Source organism: Rhipicephalus microplus, chromosome 8 (genome assembly GCF_043290135.1).
Source record: "Rhipicephalus microplus isolate Deutch F79 chromosome 8, USDA_Rmic, whole genome shotgun sequence".
Lineage (NCBI taxonomy): Eukaryota > Metazoa > Arthropoda > Arachnida > Ixodida > Ixodidae > Rhipicephalus > Rhipicephalus microplus.
Genome location: NC_134707.1, coordinates 97,907,160 through 97,927,238, shown reverse-complemented (window position 1 = coordinate 97,927,238; position 20,079 = coordinate 97,907,160). Strand labels below are relative to the sequence as shown.

Genomic DNA, 20,079 nt, shown 5'->3' with positions numbered 1-20,079 from the left:
ACAAAGACATTCTGGTCCCGGAGACTTGCGGGAATTTAACTGATCAATCACCCGTTCAAGTTCAGATGCAGACATGCTTTTTACTTCCTCACTCACTTGCGGCATGCGCCCTAAGTATTCTGCTTTAAATTTTCCTTGGTGTACCTTTCTACCAGCAAAAAGGCTTTCATAATGCCTTCAAAATATGCATGAAATGCTGCCGATATCAATTACTTCGTGACCAACCTACTTTATTTTTTTTCATTGTGATTCCGTCGAGAGTTCGTTTTTTCTACCGCCAACGCTCTTTTGAATGGCGTCTTTCCATCAGCTGAAGCCTCAGCTCTACGCACAAATGAGTGCACCGTGGTTAATGCGCAAGAAGGATAAATGGCTGTTATTTTTATTCGCTGCTTGAACTGTTCCCATTGTCTTGCAAGTTTACCTTCATCATCCATTTTTATTTCATTGAAGAAGTTCATACCCTGATCTTAACAAATATTCGTCTGTGATCAAAGTGAAATTCACCACAGCTTCCATGACGAAATTCCACCTTTTGTTTTCTCTCCCATATCGCATTTAACTAAACAGTGGTCGCTAGAGTGTATTGGGTAGGCACCATATGTTTACGGGGGGTTATTATTTCAAGCGACACGTAAATGCAATCAAGGCGTGCTTGGCTGTTCAAGAGAAAATGTGTGAAACCTGCTTCCCGCCTTCCCTCCATACAGCCACTCACGTCTTCTAACTTGAATTCCCTATTGTGTCTGCTAGCGTCTTACTGCTTTTGTCGTACATGACGTGCCCGTTTGATCGATCTCGCCCATTAAGGACGCAGTTAAAATCACCAAGTTATACAGATTTCCTTTTCAAACATAAGTAAGCTTTGAGCTTTTAAAAATGTCATCGTTCTTCGCAAATGATTGGTGCATAAATAAACACACACTACTGGCATTTATTTAACACAATAACACAGGAAACCAATCTACCAGACAGGCAAGAGAAAATAACTTACACTACCATGCCCGGTAACTTCTTAATGAATAAGACACAGCCTGCAGACGTGCCTACTGCCTTGCGCAGTAACACGCCGGAAACATCAGCATCATGTGCCGGGTCTCTTCATTACCGTCTACTTTCATTTCTCATACAGCTAATACATCCACAGCATAATCCACGAGCAGCTTATAGACTTGGCTCTGTTTCCGCTTGTTGGCGAGACCTCGAACATTTAACGTTGCCAGTCTAAATTTTGTGGCAAAAGCTATGTATACACAGTGAAGAAGTTAGCCTTGGGCATGATGCTTGCCTTCAGCGCATAGCACGGAGCTAGACATTCTCAGAGCCTCCAGGTGGTCCTGTGCCCCTGGAAGACAATGGTGACCCGTGTTTGTCCGAAATCAGGTTCGGACGCAGCCTTGTGCTACTACATCGGAACGACGTCGCTTTCGCAGATGGCCCGTCTTCATGCTTTCCACTGGGCACCCCACTCCTTCCTGTAGACTGTTCGTAATGTCTTTTGCTCGGTGCCCCACAACTGGTACTCTCGTTCGACACTGAAAGTTGTTCGGTTAATTCCACCGGCTCGAGTTCCTTCAAGGGGTACTTGTGTAGCCTTCCTCGGTTTGGCCAGCTGGCTTTTGAGTAACCTCCTCAGGTGCCTTGTCAGCTTGCACTGTTAAGCCATCACCACCAATCGGTGTAGGTGTACCTGTTTAAGCATGTGGGTTCACCACGTCACTGTCCCTTTCACCACGCCCTCAGCCTTGGTCGCATCCATCACCAACTCTGCTGTGTCTTCACCTTCAGCTGGTACGATAGCTAATGCGTACGTGCGCATACACTCATCTTCGCTGCAGCTGAACCAACGGCAGCGGTACCGTCGGGGAACCTTACACTCTCTTCTAACATGGCAGGTACTTTGGCAGCGCAAACACTGCATTGACTGACCAGGCGCAACCACACGTGCCAGTTCACCAGCCACCCTGATTTGATGCGGGGGTTCTTCAACCTTAACGCCACTGTTGAGCTTAAGAAGCACAGACCACGTAGTTAACTCCTTGTCGCTGACTTCTTAAACGCGAAGTGCGGCAGCTTGGGCTAGTTGGTATGGCATGGCGATAGTTATAGCACGAGAACAAAGCGACGACAAAGAGGCAAGAATGACACGAACGACACAGAGACAAGAAGATCAAAACGACAACACAGAGACAAGCCAATGTTACGGGGTGACTTGTATGACCTTCCGAAAAGCTGCTGACGCCGTTCGGAAGTCTTAATCGTTGACGCCATAAAACAACCAATGAAGGTGCAGCAGCGCCTGCTATACTAGGGGTCTACGGTGATGCAGCGTTGGTCTCTGACTTCCAGCTCCTTCACGACCAGCAAGCGTTTCGTAGCATCCGTGGTGATAGCCCAGACATGATTTATCTGGTAGGCGTCCAGTGCCAACACCTCCGGCAGCAGAACCGTGCAAGTGAGTGCGCCTCGTAAATCTAGTTGATACGGTCTGCCTCGCACATCACCGTGTAAAAACAAGGTGTTTTGTGACATGCGTCTCTAGGGAAGTTGTGGCAAAATATTATGGTAAACTGCGTCTTGATCTTCGGCTATCCTGTTACCGTGGCTAGTCTGTGCCGCAAACGCCGCTTCTACGTAGCACAAGATCTTTGCGCCCGACGTGCGTCAGTGCCGACGAAAGAAAGACTGAGCGACGCCAGTGCTTGGGGCTTGTTTGCTAACTTGCCCCAGGCTGGCTTGATGTCGGGAAAACTATAGCGTTAAATATACGACTTATAAAGCAATATGAAACATCGAACGAACAAACAGTCGTCGCACAATACGAATAGCGTAATGAGTGGGTTCCCTAATGCTTCAACCCACTACGAAATTTTGTTCTTGTCCACTTATTACCTGTGGCGTATACCCACATCAAGCATAATTCTTCATCGTTGTCAACCACTGAATAAACAATTGCTACGAAATTCGTTGCAAGGACTTAGCGAATACTACGCTTTTCAGAAGAATGACTAAAAATAGCATAGCGAATGCCAGCCTACTACTAAAAATTTATAATAATAATGCCATAGTAGATATCAAGCAAGTGTGCTTGCAGCAACTACCCATGAGTGTTTGATGATATGTGGGGTTTACCGTCCCAAAACCACCATATGAGCCCAATGAGTGTTTAGAAAAGCGCCATAAAGTCCTCTCTTCGAGCTTTCACTGTGACTGTGCTGCGCCTTTTACGCAGGCCTGGCGTTTGTTTTTTTTACTAGCAGACGCTGCCTGCGTTGTCTTGAGAGGCTAGAAAGGGGGGGGGGGGGAGACGCAACAGTTTCACGGGTGTCTTTTTGAGTCAGCCTAAGCGAGCATGCGTAGTGGGGGTGTGAACGGCGCCAGCGCCTACGTTGAAGCGCAACATATCGTGCGACTAAGAAATGTTCCGCATTTACCAAAATTAACTTCCTTCTGGAAAACTGTCAAGTAGCCACTGGATCTAGACCTCCAAGGTAGTGCCGGTGAAGTATTTCTCCAGTGCGTTGTTTCACAATCTAAATTTGCACCGTGCACATTACCTAAAAGTGGACTATCGGGCTCTCTGTTCAATCAGAGTCTTCTGAGTATGATCGCCCATTAATAGCGATTGGCGTGTTCCAGTACGGAAACATTCATCCATCACTGCGTGCTTTGCACTTTCTCTCGTTTTTCTCCTGTGCAGCGTCGCGCTGAGTGGGAGCATCGACGTCGCCACCAGTGTAAGCGTTAGCACCCACTGCTTCACATATAAGCAAAGTTTACCTTAGCGGGAGATTACGTATTTTTTAGAGCCAAGCTCCTTAACCCGTACGCTGAGCGCCCCGTCGTACTCGTATGTAGCCACTTCTCGTTAGTTCTTGAACCGGCCGTAGAGGGTGGTACTTGTACATATTGGTACGTCAAAATGACACGAGGCGTGTCTATTTAGAATCTATATTGAAAAACGCGTATAGCATCGACTAAGGTGGAAGACAGCACGCACAAATGACAGACCTCTTCCTTGTTGTCGTCTTCTGACCATTGATATGTCAGCTACGTTGCATTACACCCCTCCCCCTTGGTGGTAAAAGTTCCGCCTCGGGGAGCATTAAATGTGTTCTTCAAGAGTCAGGTGGTAAGGTTTTAGCCTGCTAACGTGCAGAACATCACTGGGTGTGGTTGCAGGCAGGCTTGTGGTCTCAGATGCAGGAATGATCTCACAGGTGACGTCGGTTACCTGGCGGATGATACGGTAAGGACATATGTAGCAAAACAACAACTTCTTTGATAAGACAACTCGAAGAACTGGGCACGACAGGAGAACGTGAAAACCGGGTGACAAGCGAACATCAGCATGCCGGCTGTCGTAGATGGATTTCTGGGTGGCTTGCGAAGCCGAAAGTCTAGAACGGGTGATCTGACGTGCGTAGTCAGCACGAGCAATAGCGTCGCGTGCATATTCGGTTGACGGCGTTGTAGTGGTTGGAAGTAGGGTGTCGAGTGGTAACGTCGGATCACGGCCATAGAGCAAATAAAAGGGCGAATAACCAGTGTTGTCGTGGCGTGAACAATTGTACTCGAAGGTCACGTGAGGTAGCGCCAGGTTCCAGTCATGATGGTCGGAGGACACATACATCACGAGCATGTCCGTGAGGGTGTGATTTAGCCGTTTGGTAAGGCCAATTGTTTGGGGATGGTAAGAAGTGGTCAATTTGTGCTGCATCAAGGAAAGCGCAGAACATCATCGATTACACGGGACAAAAATGCACAGCCGCGATCCGTGAGTAAATGGCGAGGAGCGCCATGGTGTAGGATGACATCGTGGAGCAAAAAATCTGCAACGTCAGTAGCAGTACTGGTGGGGAGCGCTCGAGTTATGGCATACCTAGTCGCGTGGTGTATAGCAATGGCGACCCACTTGTTGCCCGATTTCGACTCGGGAAAAGGACCGAGAAGATCTATACCAACACGGAAGAAAGGTTCGGTTTGGATAGAGATCGGTCGAAGAAGTCCAGCCAGGGGCGCAGTAGGTCGCTTCCTACGTTGGCATTTATCGCAGGAGGACACGTAACGGCGAACGGACCGGGCGAGACCGCGCAAAAAGAAGCGGCGAGATACACCCAGATGACCAGCGGCTTGTTCATCGTGAAGCTCGTGCAGCAGGGTTGAACGCCAATGTTCCGGCACGACAAGAGGGAGCTCAGGGCCGTCTTGCTGGAGGCTACGACGGTACAGCGTGCCATTCAGGAGGACGTACACGCGAAGCGATGCGTCGTTCGTAGCATATTCGAGACGGTCAATAAGTTGTCGCAGAGAAGCATCACGCCGTTGTTCATCACTAATCTGAAGAAACTGGGACACTGACATGACGCTGAGGCTAGGCTCGATGTCTGATTCGTCGGGCTGATCAACAGGGTAGCGGGATAAGCAATCGGCGTCGAGATGGAGACTACCAGACTTATAAGCAACCGAGTAGGAATACTCTTCCAGGCATTATGCCCAACGGCCAAGTCGTCCAGTGGGGTCCTTCAGAGAAGACAGCCAACACAGCGCGTGATGATCATTGATGACACGGAAAGGCGTTGTTGAACAATTAAAAATTTGCAACGTGCGCGTTACCTGCAAGCCGGATTCTCCTGTCTCTCATTCCTCCTTAGCAGCCATTGGCATGTACATTGAGCACTATCTGACAAAAAAAAGGTTGCTACGTTATACTCGCTGGACATAACCTCCTTGGTTTTAGAAAGGTTTAGCGAGCGTTGGGCCGCAGTGCCATGAATACAGTGAACTAGTATATACGATGAACTCGAGGTGGTTAAAGGTAGGAAGTAGACACGAAGCGCAAGCCGTAAGATAGTGTGCATGTGCCACCTCTCGTTTAGTCCTTGGAATGTCCACTGGATGGCGGTGCAGATACGGAATATGTGATGACATTTGCGAAATTGTGGTACTTGGAGAGTTGAATAGATGGACGAACGGACACACAGACAGATGCATGGACGGACTCACGGGTGGCGGCACCGACGGATGGACGCATGGACGGACGCAGGGACGGATGCATGGACGAACGCAGGAACGGACGCACACATGAACGTGCGGACGCACGAACAGACGCACGCACGTACGGGCGAATGAACGCACGGATGGTCACACAGACAGACGCATGGACGGACGGAAGCAAGAACGAATGGATGGACGGATGCTTCGCCCCACTCTCCATCATTCACTCCGTGAATATGCTTTCATTTTTTTTCTTTTCGTTCTCTATGATATGCATCTAGTTGTAAGAATAAAAATGGCTAGAAAATGTATTTATTTACTATATCAATTTATTTATTTGGTCACACTTACGTCGCCATAAGATTTTCTAGAGACTGATGCACACAGGTGGCCACATAGAACAATTATAGGTGCATAGAAGAATACAAAAGGATACTATAGAGGGAAAAAACACTCCATACATATGAATTTTAGGACTTGCGAAAGGGTGACGTTATGACCATATATTTTGCACATCACTATGATTTCAGATGATGAACCATTATTATTCAAAGTAATGTTGTGAGCATTCTTCCAGAACAGAAAAAAAAGTCATCCTTAGTTTCAAAGGCGATATAACTTTGGACGCAGTGCAAATGATGTCTTAATTTAAGAAAAGTAATCTTGAAATGAGTAATGTACTAAATGTGCCATATACAGTTAGTCAGTACGCTAGAAAATTTCCATATGCTTCTTCAGCACTTCCACCAGAAAATGGCCAATGTAGGCTAATTCTCGACAAAACGTGGAAAGTCGGAGCACAGGCTGACAAAGCTCCGTAAGCCTCTTGCGAAATATCGCACCGGGAACCTCTGCCGACTCCAATATTTTCTTTACGATCTGGTTCTATGCCTAGAGCACTGTCTATGTGGCCAGTCACAGTAATTTGAATGGCGGCTGTTCGGAACAGGTGGCGCTGGATGACGCACTCATGTTTAGGTGCACATATTATACTCCATATAATGGACGGGAAGTGACCACCACCGTAACTCGATGGTAGAAAATCGGACGCCTTGTTTGAAGGTTCAAGGTATTGAGCCTGTCGGCGGCAAGTGACCTTTTCTTGGTCTTCTCCTTTTTCAGCTTCTCATTCAAGTTACTTCTATATGTTTGCTGTCAATGGTTTTGTTAGCTTTAACACGGTGTCTCACACAGAAAACGAACCATTAAATTTACTTTCTCCTTAAGAATATCCTAGTGTCTTTAATACCTTCAGTTATTCTCACCAAGGTATAAGTATACGCCAGTATATCAATTTAAAAATTTAGGTTGAATGGAACAGCATTTGTTTTAGCAGCGTTTATAAAAACCGAATTCACCTCATCCCACTTCGTAGTTGTTCTACCGCGTCTAGAAATAGTGTACTTAGATGAAACGAGTCGTCGTATTCAAGGACCAAGCTTCGTCGGAACGAGCAGTTTCGTGATTATCCGCTTATTATTTATTCGTAAAACACAACTGTTGAGTGCGAAGCATTTATTAGCGAAGTGTGGCGACTTTAAGCGTATCTATCTATCTATCTATCTATCTATCTATCTATCTATCCATCTATCTATCTATCTATCTATCTATCTAGCCACCTGCGACGTTTAGCCCTCCTGGCTCTCTCAACAATGGTATCGATACCAAACTTGGTATGGCATACCGTGCCTGTATGAACAACAAATTTTATTATTCAAAACATGAAAATGATGACATGTATGTCTTGAATATCTTGATTAACCTTTCATGGCCCTGAAGATTTGGCAGTGGTTTCGTTCACATGGCTTGTTGCAAAACTGGTATGGTATGACACGATTGCATGGCGAACACAAGCGACAAACCCTAACATGAAAATCATGACATGCGTGTCATGTAACTTGACTACATGCCACGCACCTGATGCGTTCAGGGCCGTATCGTTAGCGTCACATATACCAAGTTTGATAATACGTTACGTTAAGAAATGACGACAGTATGTGACTTGTGCAAACATGATAATCATGAGATCCTGTGGCATGTAGTAATGTTGTGACATGACACAGCATCTCATGATTATCATGTTAATCATGAGATGCTGTGTCATGTTACAACATTACTACATGCCACGCTCATGATGCGCTGGCGGCCGTCTTGCTAGCTTCACATATGCAAAATTTGGTATCACGTGGCGCCAATGGATGATGAAGGCATGTGTCTTGTGCAAACATAATAATCATGAAATACGTGCCATGTGAGAACATGACTACATTCCATTGTCAAGGTGCCAATACATTTCGATGTGACGCGGTGCGCGTGCTTTTTCGTTGCGTCACGCAAGCGTTTCCACGCCAGGCGCCGGTCCTGTCATGTACTCCCAGGCGCGCACTGCGTTGCGTTATCGCATGTGCGTTTCAGTGTGTCCGGCGTCCCTCCGTCACGAAAAGAGGGACACGCATTGTTGTCTGGGTAACGCATCGGCACGAAATGCAGCATGTCGCATTTCGCGCTGGTTGCCGTTGGGCCATGCCGACGGTCACTGGTCACTCCGGTCGCGCCTGGCTTCAGACTATGGAGTGCTCGCGTTTTGCTTACGTATCGTCGGTGTGCCTAGCGTTCGCACGCATCAACGCTGCATTGGAGTGTATTGGGTCCTTCATGATGCGCCCGCGGCCGTTTTGCTAGTCGCACATACCAGATTTGGCGTTACGTGACGTCAATGGATGACACTGGTGCAATCATGATAATCCAGACACGCGTGTCATGTAAGACGATGACAACATACCACGCTCAAAGCGTGCTCACGGGTGTTTCGCTAGCTCCACGTATAGGCACCGCACACTGACCAAAGGGAACTGCGATTCACACTGCCCCATCTCAAAGTTTCTGACATTCACCGTTAGGGGCACGCCGAAAAGAGACGCGTGCTCGCTTCCCCAGTGTATCCCGAACACAATCCGCCGGCAGAGTCAGGGTGCGAGACACGCGTGTCACTTTCCATTTTCACTGATGCCGTCTCAAGGTTTGTTTTTTTATCCGCTAGGTTATGTATTCTGGCGCTGCAGTCAGACTGGAAATCTCGACTGAACGGTGCCTATACTAAATTTGGTATCACGTGACGGGAACAGATAACACAGGTAAACGACACATCCATACGTGATAATCATGACACGGAAGTCATTTAGTAACGTTGCGCTGATTTTAAAGAGACATATGAACCTTTCTCATTAGTGCTTCGCATGTCATTGATTTCCTCTGTACATGGGACTGCCAATGCTTTATGGGCTAACTTGTAACGAATCAAATAAATTTTGCATCTATATGAATTGGCGCATTTCATTCCTTTAAGGGCTTATTTTTACTTGGTGATAACAATCTTGCTCCTTTACTTCTTATTTTAGAGACGAGAAAGTTTTATATTGAGTTTCGAAAATGGTCAGTGTATATTTTTATCTGCCTCCTCCTGGAGGCCCATGCTGTTAGCAATGCCATATATAGAAAATATAAATAATAGTTGACTTCTCTCACCTCCTTTGGATCGGCATAGTACGGCGGCGGGTGGTCTGTGCAAGGCATGAAATACTCGTAGTAACTGCTGTCTGTCGGTATTGCATAACTTTGGGGGACGTAGTATATTCCTTTATAGCTGAATGAGACGGCAAGTGGAATTGAGAGATTCAGATTATTGACTTCCCGAACAACCGCCATGGCCTCGTTCTGCAATCATACGTGAAAATAGAGATACACTCTGATTGGCTAACATATGCGTAGGTGATTATGCTGTGTGGAAAAATGAAATAAACCAGTGCACTACTGATCGCTATAAGGCATGCTGTCTAGCAACTGCATCCCATCTTCGGAATCAAAACTCTGGAGCACTCACCCTGTGCGAACATTATGCAGGTCTGTGAGTTCATCACGTTTACTTGTTCCTCTCTTTGTTTCTTTTTTTTCTGTTTCTTTCCTTTTTTTCTTTCACCTATTTAGTTACAAATCACGATGCCAACTCACCCAACCCAGTCGGCATTGTAGGCACCGACTACCTTTTCGCTGCCGTTGTCGTAACGTTAGACGAACCCTTCATATTTAGGGGTCAATGCATTGTTGTAACGTGAAACGGGAAGGTACCTCGATATCACACGGTGTTTCGGTAGCCGGAAACGCTGTTCGCCGAAAAGTGCGCTATTGGAAGAGGTTGAATTATTGGAAAATAACGTCTACAAATTGGCGAGCACAAATAGTCCAATAGTTGAAACATATATGTGACCGGCACAACTTCATGGGATGCCATCATGTGCTCTCAGAAAATTGGCTGGTTTCGCCACAGAGCCCGTATTTTCGTGCGAACGACCACGCTGTTCTAGAACGTAGTCCATAAGCCTCGATAGAATGTTTCCAAAGCCTAAATTTACAGCAGCAATAGTGTTGTAGGTTCCAGAGACGGCACGTCTGCGAACAACATTTCGAACTAAATTCCTTCAGCCTCGCAATAAAAATACTGGCAAGCGATTTCTACGCGTGGACACCAATGTCTGTTGGCAGCTGCACTATATTGCATGACGAGTGGAGTCCATACACGTAAATATGAAAACTGTTAGACAGTAATAAAATAGAAGAGCTAATTAATGCAAAATTCTTCGTTAATTGCTCACTCTTTCCTCCCATGGTGAAAGTATGCACTTCATCTCGGAGGGATACCTCCAGAAGATTTGGGGCAGTGCAAAAAGAATCACTTGCATACGCTTGAAGGGGGTATCTCAAGAACAAGGAAAGCCTCATAATACTGAACAATGTCGTTTAGATTGTATGGCTGATTTCGCATGTGCTATAGTGTTTTGTTTCTCAATAGCCTCTGGAGCCTTTCGTTCATAAATATCTGCCGGTATACCTCGTCGCTGGGCCTACGAAGCCGACGCCGACGGCGTAGGCTCTGACCAAAAACTAAATTGCTCTGGCGCACGCAGTGCGTTCATCGCAGAAAGACATGGTTTACTTACAAATAACCCTTCAAGCTTTTCAAAAGTAACGTGCATTATCGTGATTGTATGGTAATTTTAGAAATCATTCATATATCCTGATTTATGCATCATTTAAACAAAGCGTGGTACATTTTCAAAAGAAAATAAAACGCTATGGTTTGACTCAAGCTGATCTTAGAAATGAAGTGGATGTACTAAACGGTCAAGTAAATACGTACGAACGGTCAAGTACGTACCCATGTATAGCCAAGCACATAAAATGCACTAAAATGTCTAGTACACCACAGTGCCCATTCACCATCATCATCATAAGAAGCAGCAGCAGCCTGACTACACCCGCAACAGGGCAAAATCGTCTCCCTTTATTCACTAATCAACCCTGTCTTGTGCTTACTGCTACCATGGTATGCCTGCGAACTTTGTATTTGCTTCGGCCCACCTAACTTTCTGTCCTTCGTGAGTTCGGCTTCTCTGGGAATCCCTTTATGACCAGTGGTTATCCTGCCTACGTGCTTCCTGGCCGGCCCATATTTATTGCTTCTTCTTGATGTCAACTATGTTATCCTCAACCCCGGTTTCTTCCCTGGCCCACTCGCTCTTTTCTTGACTCTTAAAGGGGCTTTGGCACAAAATTTCGTGGCCGAGATAGCCTGTGGGGTTCATTCTCAACCACTTTCGTCTATCATCTGCAAAATATCAACAGTGAACATAGCTGGGAATGTATAGTAAAGGCTTCTGAAGTTTGCAAGAGCTGCCGACTCCATCGCGCTATTGACACCCTCGAAGGGCACCCTGAGGTTACCACCTACTTCCATCGAGTTACCGTGCTGCAGTCAACAAAACAAATTATGATGACGCCATAGCCGCCATATTTTTAACCGTGTTTGTTCCCGCAGTCGATACTTTTTGGCGGCTGGTTGCGAGTGCGTGGCCGTGGTGCACACTTACAAAGGTTTGCGTTCGGCGACACTGCAGTCCCATTTCCTATACGAAATTATTTCATGATGCGGATTGTGCGGAAGTGTGTCACAGGTTTGTGTGGTGGCGTGGTCAAGATCTGCACACGCTAGCTGGTGACAGTTGCGCCCAGTTTTTTGAGCTCTCTCAAACCGAATCTGAAACAGATCGATAATGAGGGACCTGTAGTTATTTTCTGTCGCATGCTGTAGCAAAACATTGTGTCATGTCATGACCAACAGGCACCCATCAACGCATTGCAGCCGAACAACGCGAGGCCAATGCTTTATTGTCGGTGCTCCTTTAAGGTTACACCTATCATATTCTCTTCTATCTCTCGCGGCGCCATCCTCACTGTATTGTGAACCTCTTTTTAAGCCTCCAGGTTTCTGCTCCGTAGGTAAGTACCGGCAAGATGCAGTAGTTATATGCCTTCAACTTCAGGGTTGCTGGCATATTACCATACACGATTTTGGAATGCTTGCCAAGTTTGATCCACCCAATCCTTATTCTTCTAGTTATTTCATTCTAATAGCCCGGCTCATCAGTTACTACTTGTTCTTAGTACACGTATTTCATTACAACTTGTAGCGTCTCTCTACGTATCGCCGTGTGCTGTTGCACGGTAGCTTAGTGTTGTGCATCATAGGTTCAGACCTACTCTTCTGCTTTCTATGTCCAGTTTAGTAATCATGAGCTGCAATTCGTCCCGTGAAATACTCGTCAAGGCAATGTCATCAATTATTGAAGGTTACTAAGACACCTTCTAATTACTATTATCGCTCACTACTCCCAATATAGGGCCCTGAAAACTTTGTGTAAACACGTGGTGAATAGCATTGGGAAAATCTTGTGTACTGCCTTGCACCCTTCTTTATGGGGATTCTTTCGCTTTTTTATGGAGAGCTATGTCAGCTAAAAATCCACTGTAGATTTCTTTCAGTATGTTTATGAAGAGTTTCCAAATGCCCTGATTGAGTTGTGCTTGCATTACTACTGTTGCCTCGACTGAGTCGAACACCTTCTTGTAATCTGTGAAAGGTATGTATAGATTTGGTTGTATTCTGAGCATTTCACTATTACCTAGTTATTAGTATGATAATGGTGTATTTTTGAGTAGCCAGTACGAAATCTTGCTTGGTACTTTGGTCAATTGAACTGTAATGTCGCCCTCAATTTAGTAGATGATATAGTAGATAATACGTAAGCTGATCGGCCTGTAAATTTTCAAGTCGTTGACGTGTCCTTTCTTATGAATTAAAATGATTTTCGTGTTTTTCGGGGATTCCGGTACCCTTTTTGCCAAGCGCCACCTGGTATAGAAGGTGGCGTAGTTTTCTCAAACGATTTCTCCGCCATCTTTCATCAGGTCCAATGTTACCTTATTCTCACCAGCGTATTTGCCGCGCTGCATTTTTTCTAGGCATTTCCTTACTTTCCCTGTCGTCACTGGTAGGAAGTCAAATTCCTCTGGGCTGATTGTCGCTTCTTACGACATTACCCTGGTTGTTTCGGCCTTTGTACAGCTCTCGTTAGAAATCTTGCGCCACTTTAACTACCGTATCAAATTTGGTTATTAGATTGCTTTGCTTGTTTCTGAATGCATACATCTGAATTTTGACTATGCACAAGTTTTCTTTGGCAGCTCTTATACCGGCGTCACTTGGACACTTAATCGCGATAAAGGTGAGCCGGATCGGTTTTCTTCATCGCGATCAACTTTATGACCACTGCTAAACGGCACAAGCTAATCCTGTTCGAGCTTGGGTCAGACGAAATGCAAGAGGTGGTGCTTGCATTTCGCTAAGCATGTCACTGAGAAACCTTGGCAACCAAGATAGCTATAGAGCCCTTTATCATCAATGTTTTATTCGTGTGAGAACCGCCCAAACGTCAAAAACTTTCCGTGCCACAACAAAATTAGTTTCATAAATGCATTATTCAATAGAAAATTTCTTGCCCTTTCCTGTATAACCGTGCGAGAGTCTTAATATGTTTTTGCTATTTCTGATGGCTCCCACTTGTAGCCGTTTAGTCGCAGCGAATCGTCAACCTCGTTGTACGCGCCAGAGTTTCACTTCTCAAGTCTTCCAGTCACTCCCGCCAGCGGTCAATTACTGTAAAGATGTCTTTATTCGACCACGAAGTGCGCATACGATGCGACGTAGTCGAAAGGCTCGTGACACTCACAATCAGTTTGCTTCGAGGTGCTCCGACTGCTCCGATGGTGCGAGAGTTAAGCCAAGCGCGGAAGGCAATGGTCATCTGCTTATCGTCTGCTTCTCCCATAATTACATGCGGTCAATACGAATCCTAAAATATGTGACATTTCAGGCATAGTTCAAATTTAAAGAGTTTAGAATTGACTTTTTTATTATCATCTTGTTGACTAATTGTTTCTTTATTGAACTAAGCTCAATTTTTTTATTTATTGCACTTTCAACAAGAGTGGCCAGGGGATGCAGATGACAGTGGAACCTCAATCTCCCTGCCAGATTGCGATGCGCGGATCGCGATAGTCTTGATCCTGATCGCACCTAATCGAGATTCAAAGTTACAGTGGAGCAGCACCTAATTCCGATCGTTCTCAATCCGGATCGACATTGATCGCGATAAAAAATGCCCATGTGACACCGGTATTAGGCTTCTGCCTCTTTTGCAGCCTGCTCAATTCAGAAGTCTTTTTCTGCCAACCTTGGCTTTTATGTAGAATTGAATATGCGTTGTAGTTTTCCGAAAAGGAGCGAAAATATGAGAAAATACAAGTTTGAAGAGGTGAAAAATTCATGAAGCAAAGTATGAGGAGAGTATGCGTTTCCATAGGCAAGCTTGTCTTGCCCAAGGCTGGGAGCTCCAGAAGAATAAGTCTGCTTGAGCTGATGTTTATTCTAGCAATACCCCATGTTCACAAATATTTCCCTGACAGGTTTTTTTTCTGTTATGTCATAATGAATGTATCCAGTCTACACTTTAGTTAGTGATGCCAGTAAATACGTACGAATGTGTGTCCATAAGTGTAATCTTTGCCACGGGTGAGGTTCGAAGGTAGACTGTCCACGACCACCGGGAATATTCGACAATCTTTGAACTTCCTCACTGGGTAGCTAAGGTGTGCAATGGCGACGAACATTGATGGAGTGAACACGGTTCTGAAAACAAGCAATCAATACAGCGACATTGATTGACTGAACGCAAACTACGTTCTAGATTTATCCACTTAAATCTAGAGTGCGCGCCTTCGGTGGGCATACATACTCACCGGTAAAGCCTGGTGTACTTATACAGGAAAATATTGCTATAGCGAAGTAGCACCCTAATTAGTTCTACTATCAGACAATTTAGACGTGTAGCCTGTCCAAGAATTTAATGAGGTGACTTCACGGTGCGACACATAATTGTTCCTTATAAGTGAATACATGAACGTCGTCTTTGCCTTGATATAATTTACTGATATGGAAGAAGAAAAGTTTGGAAAGAGTATTGTGCAACACAATGAAATAGAAAGTTGTATATGTGACGGAACATGTAATTCCCATGGGGGTTTCCGTTATTCCCTTAGGTGATGGGCTCCTGAGTTCGTTTGCGTGCTTTTCGTAAGTGAGGCCGGAGTGACTCTGTCAATTTTATTCCTGCAGCCTTTACTAGAATTATCAATATTCGCAGAAGCAATAAGTGGATGAGAAAATTAGCTGCCATCTTCGTAAATGAATAAATGTTGCGACATGATCAGGTAAACAAATGCCATATATTCTTTCCTCATCTCCGCTAAAGAGAGCTCAAGTGGTTTCTAGCCCAAAGATACAATTTTAATACGCGTGGATTAAGCTGAAGTAAAGCTGCTCAGCGGCACGTGCGTGTCAAATATTCACTCTCGTAATTCTTAACGGCCTTCGGTAAAAGAGGTTTGGTTTGTCAAAATCACACACTCCAGCGTACTTACTCCTGGACCATTATCAACCACATACCATAGAATACTTGCTGTAAAGTGCTAAGATATGCAAATCATATTGTCGAGGACTCACTTCATCAATTTCAGGATCGGGTAGCCGGCTGGATCATCAATAGACATGCCAACAACATAGAATAACGTCCTCGTGCTTGTAAATCTCGGCTTCAGGTAGAGATACAGCGCCTGGAAACAAGAAATATGGTGAGCAAAACTTGTTCTCGTTTCGCCAGTCGTACTGACTTACAGTAACTTATGAATGACGTCTCCGCTAGCTTACACTTTGCAAATGTTAGAAGAAAAACACGATGGTGGAACTGGCGCGTGCAACGACCAGCCCGTGACTAGCGATTGACTGTTTAGGGCTAATAACAGCGAAGTTGAACCTTAATACTTGTGAGACTACTCAATATACGTAACATTGGGTGTGGCTGAAACCAGTCATCTGACAAATTATCTTGTCTTCAAGGCCACGTGTGCTTCTCCAAAAAACCAGATGGCATGCCATCCTACCTTTAACGCAGCAAAAAGTTACATCTCGTAACAGGTTGTCTGAGGAAGATGCCGCTATTGCTGCATTAGAGAAGACGAATTGTCGAAAGGTAGGCTTCAGTAAACGCCGTATTCAATATTTTTTACCTTGGCCTCAAGCTTCAATCTTTCTCTTATTCGGTATCTCACATGAGTGAAATGGCACCATGGCATTTTCATGGTGGGAATGGTATTAAAAAAAACATTCTTCGTGGTGTGTTATTCGAAGAGAGGAATAAAGAGCGAGCTTGAGGAAACTGGCATGAAGTTGAACGTGACAATAAAATGGAGGTCACAGAAAACGTTCAATTATTAGCAGTTCTCATTTAGCCAGAGCTCCGAGTGTTCATAGAGTCATAAAGTGTGATGAAAAATAAGTCTTATGAAGGAGAAGCACGGAGTTCTTTGTTGTTCTATTAAGGGAGGTGAAGTGGGACATTGAGGTCAACAACTAGGTTGTAGGTAATGTGGAAGATAAATCGCAGAACCATGTAATGGGTTTATTGAAAGGCTTGGGATCTACATGGCCACATTAGGTGTCTGAAATAAACCCTTGCACGATAACTAATGCTTCCAAAAAAGCAACTCATACAACAGCCGCTCGAAAAACATCAGAGAGAACAGATATTTTATCTGTTGGTGGAAGTCTTCATGGATCTTTTGGCGTAGCGTCAAACTGTGCCCAGAAAGAATTGTGCTATGATGATATAGATGAATCGCAGGAACTGGAAACGCGCTAACTGAAGTCTCAAGCAGCCACGGAAAACGCGCGATGTTCATCGAAACCCCGATATCACTGCATCAACAAACAGATTTTAGTTGAAAAGGCAGTTGAGCCCTGAATAAAATGTGAAAATATCATAAACGGCATTTGCGTCAAGCGTTTTACGCGTAATATGCGTATCACGCGTATTACCCATGATGCCGCTAGTCGTCGTGGTTTTCAGTTTGGAAGAACTACCAAACAAATACACCTATAGCCGCCGGCTTAACACCAACAGCCCAGCACAGACAAGAAAAACTATGTTTGCGAGGACTGATCAACAAACCACTCCTGTAAAAGCTCTATAAATGTGGTTGTTGAACTCCCTTTTTTCTAAAAACCCAGCAGAGCTGAAATACCTTGTTGTATAAAGAGCATTGCCACCTCATCCTGCTACATTACTCTAGTGACCTTAGCTGGTTTTGACAGTTTAACTGAACCTCAGGTGGTCTGAATTTCTATAGGATTTTGCAGCATGCCTAATAAGCATGACACACTTCCAACATGGGTACTTGTAGAAATAAAATACGGCCTCATTACATAAAAAAATTTCGCTGAAAGTCTTTTAACCCTCGCTCACCTTTCTAAAGTGTTTCACGAGGCAAATGAAGATTCAGAGTGAGACGAACATTTTGGCATAATACGGAAACCGTCGATTCAGAGAGAAGCTAGGTTCGTGATAATTTCAGCCAAAAGCAGTAAACTTTTATTGCATTCTTCTTTATAAGAAAACCAAGTAATGGTGAAAATGTAGAAAAAATCTAAAAAGTTTGTCAAGTTAAAAATGAACTCTTTTACGGCGCATATATTGTATAAGAGTAATAAATGCAGTACTGATTGAAAAAAGAAAGTCTGATGTTTAGACAGGGTAGGTAAGCTTCAAGTAACAAAAAGTCACTGTCACAAGATAGAACCTTCTATCAAAATACGACAGTTACAAGAAGTTATCTTGGCTTCAGTGTCCACCCTCTGCTCAACTATATCTCGCCGAGCGTTAAAGCTATGAGCTATGATATCTTTGTCAGACCCTGGATGATTTAGATTATGATTCTCCAACATTGGGTAACATTACGTGTGCTATCTTCGTTCATTTTTACTGGAGAGCTAAACAACACTGTTATTGATAACTGCACTGTTGACAAATAATTATAAATTGCATATATTGCAGTTTTCTGAAATTGTAGCGAGACTAGTAACATAATACCTTACGAGAAAACACACGCACATTCTGGCATAGTGGGTGCGCGTAGACAAGTCGTAGCTGCAATTATAATTGATAATTAGAACACCTTGATAACTCAGAACACCTTTTCTGACTTTATAAACGAAACACGACAGTCGAACAGGAATACAGGAATACAATGTGTGTTGAGCTGCATTAACTTTTAGAAGGAGTTCAAAACGTGAGGCTACAGCAGCTGTATCTTTTACGTATCTTACTATATTCAATAACTCCGAGGAATATGGGATGCACTGAAAACAGAAGCAACTACATAAACTAAATAAGCTAAATGACTTGTTGGCCGATAAGCTCTGAATTTATGGGACGCTATGCAATAGACCACAGAAGATGACAACTATATTGTCGCGACAGGAAACGATAGGCAGAAACTCGAAGTGCAGGACTGTTTACTCAGCCACAGCTGCCATTCACTTCTTCGCTCTCGTCTTCTGCCACCAATACAGCGTTGCATTAGCCTCTCCCCCCCCCCCCCCCCCAAAAAAAAGAAGAAGAAGCATCGCATGAATACCACGGCTCCGAAAAACAACGAAAGGTAGTCAGAAATGTCTGTGTCCTTAGAAAAGAAAAAGGACGAGATAAAAAATAAAGAAGCAAGAAAGTAATGCACAATTGTCTTGAAGGCTATTGCCACATCACAAAGTTCTTGACTTGCAGTCAACGCGAATAGTACGGCTTCATCCAACACAACCGAGGAGCGTGGTCTGCAAGAACGGTGTGACGTGTCTGCTGGGAAAACTTCGCAGTTCACTTCGCCGAAGCGATGAAGAACTCGGTAGGGTCCGAAGTACCAACATAATTTTTCTGAGCGTCCCCGTTGACGTATAGGAGTCCAAACCCAGACTAGGTCGCCGAGTTCGTATATTACTGCTCTGTGGTGGGTGTTGTATCGGCGAGCATCTTGATTTTGCCGTGATAAAATGCGAAAGTACACCAGATGCCGGGCGTCTTCGGCAAGATGAACAAATACATCTGCATCCGGGGTACTCGTGTCCGGCAGAGTTGGTTGCAGGATGGTGTCAAGCATTGTGGTGACGTCACGGCCGTAAACCAGATAAAAAGGAGCAAAGCCGGTGGTTTCCTGCAAAGACGTATTGTAGGCAAATGTTATATACGGGAGGATTTCATCCCAATTCTTCTGATCCTTGGCGGCATACATCGAAAGCATATCTGCAATCGTTTTGTTGAGGCGTTTGGTTAACCCGTTCGTCTGCGGGTAGTAGACAGCTGCTGTTCGGTGCGTCGTGCCGCTCAGCAACATGATCTGTCGGAGCAACTGTGCCGTAAAAGCAGTACCACGATCTGTGATGACGACAGCGGGAGCACCGTGGCGGAGAACGATGTTCTTGATGAAAAAGTCAGCCACCTCGGAAGCAGTTGCTCGCTGGGCGGCTTGTGTTTCGCAGTATCTGGTAAAGTAGTCGGTGGCAACCACAATCCAGCGGTTACCAGCCGTAGACTTCGGAAATGGGCCAAGTAAATCCATCCCGACCTTTTCAAAAGGTGCGTGGGGGGGTCGCAAAGGCTGTTGCAGACGGGCTTGTTTTGTCGTTGGAGTTTTGCGGCGCTGACAGGCTATGCATGTCTTGACGTACTACCGGACGGTTTTCGTAATTTTCCGCCAGTAGTATTTGTCTTTGATCCGCGCCAAAGTACGCGTGGAGCCAAG

At 44.8% G+C, this 20,079-nt stretch overlaps 1 protein-coding gene across 1 annotated transcript in view; it reads right to left on the bottom strand.

Annotated features, from left to right (window-relative positions):
- LOC119165110 (uncharacterized) overlaps positions 1 to 20,079 on the bottom strand; it is a 123,064-nt gene that overhangs the window by 82,360 nt on the left and 20,625 nt on the right. Inside the window, exons 3-5 of the mRNA XM_037417299.2 lie at positions 15,953 to 16,062; positions 14,929 to 15,079; positions 9,523 to 9,711 (exon numbers count right to left, since the gene is read on the bottom strand). Coding sequence (XP_037273196.2) covers positions 9,523 to 9,711; positions 14,929 to 15,079; positions 15,953 to 16,062 — 450 coding nt within the window. The remainder of the gene's footprint in view (positions 1 to 9,522; positions 9,712 to 14,928; positions 15,080 to 15,952; positions 16,063 to 20,079) is intronic.